The sequence below is a fragment of the Mustela nivalis genome (genome assembly GCF_964662115.1).
Source record: "Mustela nivalis genome assembly, chromosome: 7".
NCBI lineage: Eukaryota > Metazoa > Chordata > Mammalia > Carnivora > Mustelidae > Mustela > Mustela nivalis.
Genome location: NC_139026.1, coordinates 2,592,608 through 2,605,086, shown reverse-complemented (window position 1 = coordinate 2,605,086; position 12,479 = coordinate 2,592,608). Strand labels below are relative to the sequence as shown.

At 53.2% G+C, this 12,479-nt stretch overlaps 1 protein-coding gene across 5 annotated transcripts in view; it reads left to right on the top strand.

The window, feature by feature from the left end:
* TBC1D22A (TBC1 domain family member 22A) overlaps positions 1-12,479 on the top strand; it is a 299,948-nt gene that overhangs the window by 188,569 nt on the left and 98,900 nt on the right. For all 5 annotated transcript variants that reach the window (XM_082739616.1, XM_082739615.1, XM_082739618.1 and 2 more), the window contains one exon: positions 27-102. In XM_082739616.1, the coding sequence (XP_082595742.1) occupies positions 27-102 (76 nt within the window). The remainder of the gene's footprint in view (positions 1-26; positions 103-12,479) is intronic.

The following is a 12,479-nucleotide window of genomic DNA, read 5'->3' as shown; positions in this document are numbered from 1 at the left end:
GATATTGGCTGTTATTTTTCCTGTAGGACAACTATACGTTTGCCCAGCCTGGGATTCAGATGAAGGTGAAAATGTTGGAAGAGCTCGTGAGCCGGATTGATGGTAAGGCCGCTCCCCGTGGGCCCGGGAGGAGGCGCTGGGAGGCTCAGGACTTGGCTTCTCCTTAGTGAGATGCTGTTCTCACTCAGCCTGGGGGTCCTGGCTCCCGCAGGCCAGGGCCTTGCTTTCTTCTGGGGGGGCCACTGGAGCAGGAGCCTCTCCCCTTCGTTTTTATTAAGGCAACATAATCAGAATTCAGTGCAGGCGCTTTGCAGGGAGTAATGAATGCGCTCCAGGAGCGGGCAGCTCTCACTCCTTATTAAGCCCGATGATGGTCATAATCTGGGCGACAGCATGGTTGTTTACGGCTGTCCTTTGGCACACTGTTCCCTGCCTTTGTGCATCATTTTGCTATCAAGGATGCTGGCATAATTTCTCCATGGAATCCAATTAATTACCAAGTCTGGAAATAAAATCTTTAATATTATAGGAAAATTATAGTGTGTGTTTGGCGTTTTAGATTACGCTTTCATATTTAAGTGGGGGCTTTGAAATACCTTTTACCTTCATTCTTAAAATAATTTCCCCTATGATGTGCTGATCGTCATATTGCAATAGCAGAGTTTAATTAAATGGAAGTTGGGAGATAGCACCTGCCCATTCCCAGCACCGTCTCCCGATAGTTCGTTACATTAATGAACAGAGCATTAATGCAGCGATGCCAAGCAGAACCAGGCATAGATCTGCGGCGCTGACCGGGTGGTGGTGAGGTGCAGAGAAGAGGGGGCTCTAGCATGGAGGGCCTCATGCGAGCCCGGCAGGTGATTTTGCCGAACGCGCAGAGAAATCGTCCTTCGCTTCCAGCGTCGCCGCAGGGGTGTGTCTTCCGGCCGGGCCGCCGCGTCCCGGCGTGTTGCGCCCCTCGCCGCCTCACTCCGGTCATCATCTCCCCAGAAAGCCACTTGGTTTGGGGAACTTGTGAATGACATTGTAAAATGCAGTCGTACAAATTATAAACGCCATTTTGTGGCTTGATTGAATCTGATTTTCGACCAGGGATCTAATGGTTGTTACCTCATTTCTGTTCGGAGGTTTTCACGGTTCTCCCAATAATACTTGATTTCATTCAGTCTGTTGGCTGCTTTCCAGCCCGTCTGCTCGAGACATGCTTCTGCTTGTGGGGAGCTTATTCTCCGCCTCGCAGCGAGACCTCGGGGAGGTGGCCGGCTTCTCCCCGTTTAGCGGGTTCGCAACTGGCCCCATTCTCCGTTCTCCGAACTGCGATTTGCAGTAGGTGTGAATCACACTTCCGGAGCAGGTTCTTCTCTTCCCCTCCTGTCCCTTAGAAGGCGTACTTTCTGTTTCCGTGGAGGTTTGGAGGTCGTGGGTAGCGCTCGTCTGTACCGGTGCCGTGGTTTGGGAGACGCTGGAGGTCGTGGGTAGCGCTCGTCTGTACCGGTGCCGTGGTTTGGGAGACGCTGGAGGTCGTGGGTAGCGCTCGTCTGTACCGGTGCCGTGGTTTGGGAGACGCTGGAATGGATTTTCTCCGGTGCTGTGGTTCGGCAAGAAGCACACTGAGCCTTCGCCGGACGGTTTAAAAGAGCAGCAGCAGGGACTGGAGCAATCCCAGCCCAAGCTGTGCTTTTCTGTAAATCACATTTCCAGTGCAATTTCTGAGGAGGGTACCTCCGGCCTTCAGTTTTTGCCCTAAAGGATCCGTTCTTCACAACAGAGAAGGTTCCTTTATGTAGTAGATACGTAAAATATGGAAACTCTGTAGCCGTTTTGTGTCTGTTCTTCTGATGAAACCTTAGATGCCCAAGCTTTCCAAGCAGGAAGTGCACCTAGTGGACAGGGTTTGGGCTCTGTGGCTGCGGGGCACCCAGGCCCCCCAGCGGCCCCTTGGGAGAGCTCCTGCAGACCTCCGCCGCGGCAAGTCCGCCGTCCCCGCTTTCATCCCTCACCCGCTAGAGAGAGAAATTGTGCACTAGCAACTTCTGCATGGACTGTAAAGATTTTATTAAGGGCAGGATATGTTAGGAAGAAAAATTGCTTAAAAAAAAAAAAAACCACTGCTTTCTGTCTGCACTTTGGAAGGACGGCATTGATTCAGACCTTCTCGGCCCTTCGGTGAGGGCTTGTTGATTAAGAACAGTGACGTCAATTGCATGACTAAAACTGGAAAATTCACAAACATGGGGAGATTAGACAACATGCTGCTGAACAACCAGAGGGTCAAAGAAGAAATCAAAACAGACATCCAGAAATACCTTGAGGCAAATGAAAATGGAAAAGTGACATACCAAAATTTAGTGGGCGCAGCAGAAGCAGTTGTAAGAGGGCGGTTCCTGTGATAAATGCCTCCCTCAAGCGATGAGCAGAGTGTCAAGTAAACAACCCAGCTTTCCCTGTCAGGGAGCTAGAGAACGAGCGGACGAAGGCCGAAGCTACGGGAAGGAAGGAGCCCCGGTTAGAGCAGGAATAAACGACCCGGGCAGGTAGTAGACAAGGTCAGTGAGACAAAGAGCCTGTTCTTTGAGAAGGAAACAAAGTTGACAAACATTTAGCAAGACTCACCAGGAAAGAGAGAGAGAGAGAGAGAGAGAGGACTCAAATAAGATCAAAAATGAAAAGGGAGATGTAATTACAGCTGTTACCACGGAAACAGAAAGGGTCGTCAAAGATGCTGTGAACAAGTATATGCCAGCAGAGCGGACGGCTGCGAAGAAGTAGGAAATTCCGATTATCCACCGGCCAAGACTGAATCATAGTGAAGGTGCAGACCTGAACACCAGGCCCCGGGCTAGCAGGGAGCCTGATGTGAAGGAGGCAGCAATTCAAAGTCCAAGTTTCCCAAGAAACACAAGTCTAGGACCAGGCAGCTTCGCTGGTGAGTTCTGCCAAGCATTCAGGGAAGGGTTGATACCAATCCTTCTCAAACCCTCCCGAAAGAACAGAAGAAGGAGGAACTCTTCTGAACACAGTATCCGAGGCCAGCATTATCCTGATGCTAGAACCGGGCCATGACGCCACACACAAAAAAGAAAATTACAGGCCAGTATCCTTGATGAACATTAGTATAAAAGTGCTCAATGAAATACTAGCAAATTGAATTCAGCAGTATAGTAAAACGATCACACTCTGTGACCAAATTCGGCTTATTCCAGGCATATTTGGACTATGGAATCCATAATCCAAATATGGTTTGGATTATAGACGCATAGCAGTCAGTGTGGTCTACCACATTAACAAAATGAAGGATAAAAATTGTAGGATCATCTCAGTAGATGTAGAAAAAACATTTGATAAAATTCAACATCCATTTATGATAAAAACTCCTAACAGAATATAGGCATAGAAGGAACATATCTTAGCACAATAAAGGCCATCTGTGATAAGCCCACAGCTAACATGACACTCAACTTTGAAAAGCTGAAAGCTTTTCCTTTAATGTTGGGGACAAGACAAGGATGTCTACTCTCACCACTGTGTTTTTGACACAGTATTGAAAGTCCTAGGCAGAGGAATTAGGCAAGCAAAAGAAAGGACATCCCCATTGGAGAGGAAGAGGTAAAATTGTCACTGTGTGCAGGTAAGAGGACATTATGTATAGAAAACCTCGGACTCCATCAGAAAACCTGTTAGAATTAATAAATGGGTTTAGTCAAGTTGCAGGATACAAAATCAGTGCACAAAAGTCGGTTGTGTTTCCTTACACTCAAACCATCAGAAAGAGGAAGTTAAAAAAACAAGAAAGAATAAAATACTTAGGAATAAATTTAACTAAGGAGGTCAAAGACCTGTGTATTGAGAACTGTAAGACATTAATGAGAGAAGTTAAAGAACCCCCCCCCTCCAAAAAAAAGAAAAGAAAAGGGAAAGATATTTGGTGTTGATAGATTGGAAGAATTAATGTTGTTAAAAGGCCCAGACTCTCCACAGCAATCTACAGATTCATTGCAATCCCTATCAAAATTCTAGTGGTGTTTTTTTAGAGAAATTGAATAAAGAATTCTAAAAGATGGACGGAAGCACAGCAGGCTCCGCAGACAGAGCCTGCCGTATGAGGGGAAGAGTGCGGCTGGGGCGCCACAGGCCTCGATTTCAAACTGGGTTACCAAAGCCACAGTAGTTAAAACAGGATGGTATTGGCATAAAATCAGACACGTAGATCAATGAAATAGAATGGAGAGCCCAGAAATAACCCCACACACGTATTGTCAAATAACTTAACGACGAAGGAATCAGGAATATACAATGAGGAAAGAACAGTCTTTTGAATAAATGGTATGGGGAAAATTTATATAAAAGAATGAAACTGGACTGATCTTTTATACCATACACAGAATTAGCTCAAAGTGGGTTAAAGACATGAGTATAAGACCTAAAACCTTCAAACTCATACCAGGAAACACAGACTCATTGACATAGGTCCTGGCTATGATTTTTTGCGTCTGTTGTCAAAAGCAAAAAAACAATAAACCGTTGGAACTGTATACATCATACTAAAAAGATTCTGCGCAGCAAAGAAAACCGTGAACAAAATGAAAAGGCAGCCTACTAGATCTGAGAAGATAATCACGAGTCACATATATCTGATAAGGGGCTAACATCCAAAACATATAAAGAACTCTTATAACTCAAGAGCAAAAAAAAAAATCTGATTAGAAAACGGACGGAAGATCTGAGTAGACGGGTTTCCAGAGCAGACCTGCAGGTGGCCAGCAGACACACGGAAAGATGTTCTATGTCATTAACCTTCGGGGAAATGCAAATCCAGAGGACAATGAGCTAGTACGTCTCACTGTTACCAGAACGGCTGTTCCCGGAGAAGGGAGCCCCTGTGTGCCGTGGGCGGGCACGCAGGCTGGTGCGGCCACTCACAGGATGGAGGTTTTTCAGAAAGTTACAGATGGAATCACCATGTGACTCAGCAGTTTCACGTCCATGTATTTAGTGGAACCAAATGAAAACTGCCAACTTGAAGAAATCCGTCCACGTCATGTTGAGCGCGACATCGTTTACACTCGGCAAGATACAGAAACAACCCGAGTGTCCGCTGACAGAGGAACATGTGAAGAAATTGTAGCGCACACACATACACACACACGTACACACGCACACACACAGGAGTGTTACTCAGCCATAAGAAGGGAGATCCTGCTGTTTGACGGACCTCGAGAGCATTATGCTAAGGAAAAGAAGTCAGACAGAGAGACAGATCCTGTGCGATCTCTCTTATATGTGCAATCCTAAAAAAAGAAAGAAAAAGATGGAAACACCAAAAAGCAAGCTCACGGATGTGAGGAAGGGATTGGTGGTTGCAAGAGGTGGGGCTGGGGTGGAAAAAATGGGTGAACTTTTTTTTAATAATTTAAATATATGGGTAAAAGTTAAAGGAAAACAGAAAGGTGGGTTTTTATGGGCATGGCTCAGCGAGGACTAGTGTGGAAAAGAGCCGAATTGCTCTGTAAAGTTCAGGAAGCCTGGAGTCCTGCAGCTGTGTTGTGAAGAACAGAGTGGCGAGGGGGAGGAGAACCGAGATCTTGGGGTTTGGGGGCAGACACAGAGGGAAGCGCAGTGAGGAGGTGAGGGGAGACCCTAAGAGAGCCAGCATCGTTGTCTTATTTTGTAGTGGAGAGGGTTGACTAAAGGATTTCTCAAAAGCACCTTTAAGTTCTACTTTGAGTAGGTTGCACCCCTTCTCTGCTAGCCTTAAGCCCTTCGTAAAAGTGTGTGCCGGAGGCAGGAAGGTGCCTTGCGTGAGGAGAGACGAGCCTGTCTGTGGCGGAGCCCAGCGGAGTGGAAGCCGGCAGTGGCCTGAGAGGCTGTGTGCTGGGTGGGGGTAATGATGTGTCCCGGGACAGCTCAGGTGGCTAATGAGAACCCAGGGGAGTCCCCTGTGCTGTGTGGGGCACAAGCGGAAGGACTTCCCTCAGAATGAGAGGGGAAGACTCGAGCCATGGAACTCGGAACACAGGACAAGGTGAGAGGCGACGAGCCTCGCTTCAAGTGCTGCTGGGTCTGATGCTTCCGCCCAAGCTGCCGCCTGAACACACCAAAACTAGCTCAAGAGGATTCATTGTGAAGCTCGTAGCGACCAGGGGGAGAACAGAAAGGAAGGAAAACGAGAAAGAAAGAAAAAGGTAACACGTTTCTTTCTTTCTTTTTTAAAAAAGATTTTATTTATTTATTTGACAGAAAGAAAGACACATAGCGAGAGAGGGAACAGAAGCAGGGGGAGCGGGAGAGGGAGAAGCAGGCTTCTCAAGGAGCAGGGAGCCTGATGCAGGGCTCGATCCCAGGACCGCGGGATCATGACCTGAGCCCCCCAGGTGCCCCAGGAAACACATTTCTTAAAAGTGCTGAACTACCAGCAAGAAGACAAAACAACATGCGTACGTTCGAGGAGAACGCTGGTGCTCAGAGAGGTGAGCCCAGCACTAAAGGCTGCAGCTCTGAGGGCATCTGCTCATCCAGAAAGAAGAATCCCAACGCAAGCTGCTGTTCTCACAGTCTCCCACAGCGGACAGTCTAGCTACCCCGGACAGAGAATGTGAGAAAGGCCCATGACCTTCTTGGGACCGAACAGAGTCTGGAGGACCTGTGAAACTCAGCTGCGGTCCTTCTCTCCGGGGGCGCTCACAGTGCTTGGGAGAAGCCAAGCAGATTCTTTACTGGAGGAAGTCACCGGAACTGAAATTGTTTCTACAAACATGTGTACTTTTCAAAATAAAATGATCTGCGGAGAGTCAAAGCTTATCACCCATTCAAAACTCTTTAAGTGGACCAAACAGAAGCAACAGATATCAGAAACTGGCCTCCCAAATGCTGTGCTTTTGTAATTCTTAGACATACACCCTGAAACCATTATCCTTATCTCTGTGTATGAAGGAATAAAAACAGATAACCTTGACTATGTCTGCAGGGGAAGAGGAAACTGTGGAGTTTTACAGAAGGGATTTGAACAAATGACCAAATAGGATCTTTGGAATTGAAAAATATAATAACCATATTAAAAACGTTGTGTTTAGACACAGCTACAGAGAACATGCATGATCTGGAAAATGATTGGAAGGAAAGAGCCTTAATAAAACCTGGAGAGTAAGAATGTAGAAAACACAGAAGGTATGAGATCTAGAGGGTGTGGTCAGGAAGCCCGAGGGCTGTGTGGTGTGTGTGGAGTCACAGGAGGAGAAGGGAGTGGGTTCTCTGCACCCGCAGTCATCAGAGGCATCTGACTGTCCTGGCTGTGACCGGGAGACACTCCGCCTTCTGCCATGTGCCTCTCGTGCTCCCACGCACCAGGAGCCACAGTGCACCTGTGGGGCTGCTGGCGTTTTGGAGGTCTAGAGGGTGCACTCGCTCCTGTGGAGCCTGGAATGTTCTCTGTGGAACCTGGAGAACCCGTGAGCACAGGTGTGCTGTGTATGCAAGTGTGCATGCACGGGTGTGTGTGCGTGTGTGTGCACAGCTGTGCTGGGCGAGCAGGTCTGCCTGCACCAGACAGTACAGGCTAAGGATTGGGGTGGTTTTGCAGGTTGGAGGCTGTGCTGATTTTCCCAAGTCCCTGTACCCTGGCAGTGCCCAGTCACTACGGGTGCCCCTCTGCACCCACCCCCAGGATGGGCGGTGTCTCCCTTCCTTCCACGTTTCGTTTCTGGTCAGCAGCAGCTCCTCCTCTGGTGGCCACCGTCCGATCCTTCCAGACTCTGAGTCACGCGGTCGTGTCATCTGCTGCTTTGGGACTGGTTCGAGCTGAGCTGTCAGGACAGTGTGGGAGCCCAGAGCCTGGCACTGGACATGCATCGAACACACACATTGACCAAACTCTGAGTGGTTGAGTGTGGACCCCCATGTGGGGTGGAGGCCGGGAATCCCAGGGTGGGTCACGGGGCTCGGCAAGGACCTGGCCGACAGTGGGCCAGTCTCAGCAGCTTCAGCGGCCAGTGCGCCCCTTACGGCTTGGCTGGGACTCTGTTCTGCGTGGCTCTCGCTTTGGGACTCAGGCTGAGGGAGCCTCCGCCCTCGGGGGCATCCTTGCCCAGGTCCTGGGACGAAGGAAAAGGATTCTGGGGAGTCCTCACAGGCTCTTAACGCTTCCAACAGAAAGTGGTTCCTGAAACTGTGCTCTTCTTTGTTGGCCAAACCCAGTGCTGTGTTGCGGCGTGGCCCGGAGCCAGGGGAAGGGCGCACCCCCATCCCCATCCTAGGGCTCACGGAGAGCCCTGGGCTTTGGTGGTCAGCGCTGGGTGCGCTAGTCACAGCAGAGAGACGGGGTCACAGGTAAGAGCATGTGCTCAGTGTTTCTGGTGGCTGTCAGTCTGTTCCCTGCTGACTGATCTTTGTATGTAAAATCCGAAGTTCCCACCAACGACCTAGTGATTCCGTGCTGTGATAACGAGCAGAGATGAACTTTTCTCGGACCAGGACAGGGTCAACTCTGAAGCCCCAGTGGGACTGTTGGCTCTGTGTCACACCTGGAGCGCTAACAGATCTGAATGAAATTGCATGTTGTTGCAGGAGAACCAAGTGATGCCCCTGATATATTTGTGGCCATTACGCCAGCCACATCCGGCGTTAGCCTGGGAGAGCCTGGGAGGGACGGGGGATGAATCCTTCTTCCTGCCGGGTCTTGAGCCAGCCAGAGTACGGAGCGCCCCGTTATGTGAATTCCACACCAGTTGTAGCTTTTCGGCGTAAGTGCGCCACACACTGACGTTCAGATCCCACCGGGCCTGGCGTTTTGGCTGGTGCTTCTGAGCCGGCTGAGCTCAGCGGGGCCCACATTAGACTCGAGCCCGTGCCTGAGCTGCAGGCCGCCCCTGCTGCTGGGGTTCCGGGTGGCGGGGAGGATCTGCCTCCGCGTAGGGGGCTGCTTTGGATTTAGGAATATACGTGTGTACGCGCACTTGCACACGCACCGGCTCTCACAGCCCTACACTCCACACTTCACATGCAGCTCCTTTGTGGACGTGGTTACTGTCCGGAGCCCGTGCTTCTCCGTGTTCCTGGGGCTCCTGGTGACGCTCCTCACACCGGCCTGTCGGAGGAGGGGCCGCCGGTGTCCTCGGGGGTGGGGCGGTCCCCGTTCGTGGCCAAGGGCTCTGGTTGAGCTCACTGCCTTCAGCGTGGACGTGGTGGTGCGGCTGCTCACGGAGTGCGTTTTCACGCGCCCTCATGCCTCTGCTTCAGGTCGTCTCGGACCCACTGGCTGTGGTCATTTGGAGGCAGCCCGGGGGAGTTCACCGTCACGCAGAGCCTGCCTGCCCTGCGGGTGGTGGGGTTTTTCTTCTCAGTGACTGCGGACGGGACCTTGGGAGACCCGCCCTGTGTGGGTCAGGGGCAGGAGCTTGGCCGCGATGGCTGGCCTGCGGCGGCGCGGGACGGTGAGCCAGGCCCGCAGTGTCAGGGGAGGCTCTTCCTTTCTGCCTTCAGCGGCACCGGTGGGTTTGTGCCTTCTTCCTCTCTGGTTTCTGGTCTGCGCTGCGGCAGTGCTGCCGGGAATGGTCGCGGAGCCCCCTGGGCCCTTCTCAGCTTGAAGCAGCCCTTCCGCCGCCCGCCCCCTGGCAGCCCGGCCGGCACACTCTGGCTGGTCACGTTCTCTCCATCAGGACACGTGATCCCGGCTTCTGCTCTGGTCCTTGTTCTTGTTGTTTTCTGCACTTGCAACACTTCCTGTCTCCTGCACCTTCCGTGCCCGCGGCCAGGTATTCTGGTGCTCGCTCTGAGCTCTGCGAGTGCAGGCGGTGACCGGAGACGGGAGAGTGTGCTGCGTCTGGGGGAGGGTAGCCAGTGTCCAGAGTGTGCTGCAGGACTTGGCCTCAGGGAGCTGAGATCTGGGGAGGTCACCTGCCTACCCGCGTGCAGTCTGGGAAGCGCTCAGGGAGCCGCTAGGCCTGCCGTGGAGGGGAGTCTCCAGGAGGCCCATCCTTGGGCCGGAGCCAGGAAGGTGCTGTTGACTCCAGGAGGTTGTCACAGCGGCCTTGGGCCCAGGCCAGGCCCAAAGCTTCTGGGTCCTGCAGTAGTTCCTTCCGTGATGGCTTTTCCATTTTGGTCCGTCCCGGGGTGCTTCTGAAGTGTGTCAGTGGTGTGCCCCAGCAGCCTGCTGGGCACGGGGTGCTCCTTGGGGCCCTGGGACATGCGTCCCAAACTCTGCAGGGCGCTGGTGGTGTGGAGACGTGGGGGCTGCACACAAGTGGAAAGGTGACTCGTTCCCAGGGCAGTGACTGAGTGTCACCGAAGGACGGGTGTGCTGCGTGAGCCTGAGGGAGAGGGAGAGGGTCCTCACCCCTCCCCGCTCAGATCGTAGCCACAGGGTCCAGAGACAGGTGGCCAGTGGGGCCTGGCTTTGTGAAGGGGGACTTGGTCACTCCCCAGGTGGCTCCCTTGTGTGGGCCCTGGGGACCCGCTCAGGGCCTGAGCCAGGATGGACCTTCTCCCCTCTATTTCGGATCTGCCTCTCGTGTCTGGTTGGGGTGGGGGCTGATGTGTCAGGCCGACTCTGTGCCTGGTTCCCATGTCTGCTGCCCCACGGAAGATCTCCTACCTCACCCAGTCGGGGCCCGCAGCAGGGGTGGGGTGCGTCTGCAGGCCCGTGTCCAGAAGGCCGGCTGTCCTCAGCCCGGGTGGTCTGGCACGCGGCCAGGAGCGCAGGGGCGCGCGGGCAGGAGCGCAGGGGAGCCCGGCTCTCAGAGGGAGGCTGCTGTGCTCGTGGCGGGAGGGGCCGGCTCCGTCCCTGCTGTGGGCACGCGGAAGCCCTTCCTCTGGGGTGCGGATTTGGGGCTTGAAGAGGAGCGAGCAAGCTGTGGTGTGTAAACGGGTACAGCCCGAGGGACAGGCTGACCTCTGACTGCAGGGCTTTGGTCCCTTAGTGCGGGAGAAATGCCAGCCCGAGAGCAGAACGGGAGGCTGCTGCAAGGCAGGATTGCGTGTCGGAGGAGAGAAATCGGGGCACCTGCCGGGCTTCCGAGAAGGGAAGTCCGATCGTCCGTGCTCTTGTGGCCACTGTCAGCACAACGTGTGCCCTCGGAGGCCAGCTGGTTTGGGGCTCTGGCAGCTTGTCCCCTGCGAGCCTTTGCGCACCCGGACGCGAAGGTGCTGGAAGCTTCGTTCGGTGTCGGAGCCCACTGTCATCCCTGCTCTCAGTCCTGCCTCGCGGGTGGCTGGCGGTGATGGGCTGACACTTCCTCAAGCCCTGGGGCCTGTGGTCTGGGGGCTCCGCTTGGCCACAGTCACCTTGCTGGGCAGCCAAGGGCCCTGCGTGCCCCACCTCCGTGCACGGCCCCCCTGCCCTCTCCCTGGGGAGCCCGTTAGCGTGACTGTGTCAGCACACTAGGGTGGCCGTTAGCGGTTTTTTAAAACTGTCCTTCCAGTCCGAGGGAACCAGCCGCCAGAATGCATTCCAGGGGAGCAGCTCTCCATGTGTGTGCGTGGCTGTGTCTGCTTGTACGTTTTCCTCTCCCCTGTGTTTTAATTTAAGGTAAATGTGATTTTAATGAAATTTCTCTGAAAGCTGTCTTGACTGCAATGTAAGTTTAAAATCGACTTATTCTTTCAAGATAGAATTCGGTTACATCTAGTAAACTAGTTTCAGCTTTATTACCATCCAAGTGAAAATATTTTTATTACTGCTACAAGGTAAGCAGTTGGAGAGCAGAGAATAAATCAGCGACGTCGGTCCGGCCGTGGAGCACTTGGCGTGCGACAGTGAAAAATAACCAGCTCCCTGTCCCCTGCTTGCGTCCTCATTAGGCCTGGGGATGGCTGATGTGAGCATCTGGAATGATAGTGATGTTTCACCGGAAGCACGTGAACCTGGCGGCTGGCAGAGCACACGTAGACCGCAGTGACGTGGCCGCGTGGCATTGTGGGGCTGCATGGGAGGCGGAGTGTGCTGTGTCGGGCTGCGCTCCTGCGCCGGGCTGCCCCGTCTCTGCTGGGGCTCTGTCTCCGCACCTGCTGCGGTCTTCCCCGTGTGAGCGTGGTCCTCTCCTCTGCGCTCCGGACCATGCATGTCAGGGCCCTCCACTCACGGAGGCGGCAACGCCAGCCCGGCGCCGGGCCGCCAGGGGCTCCTTCAGCCAAGCGGATTTAATATGCTTCCCCTTGAAACCCGGCGTGGATACTTCGCTGTGTTGTGGGGGAGAAGGATGCCCTAGCAGGTACCAGAAGATCAGACGACTAGAGGAAGCGTAGCGGAACCCCAAGTCATGTGTTAGGAGAGTGCACCCCGGTTCTGGTGAGCCCGTCGCACGCCCAGGCTTGGCCACTGCGGCCGTGGCTGTTAGCTGCGTCTGGCAGGTGCCTGTTGCGTCCCAGGCACTGTCCTCGGCTCATCGCCTCTGCTCCTGTGGTGACTCCCCCAGAGTTCTGACAAAGTGGTGTGTCCACCTCCCCTCCAGAGGAGCCGGCTCATTCTCTGGCCTCTCTTTCCCCAC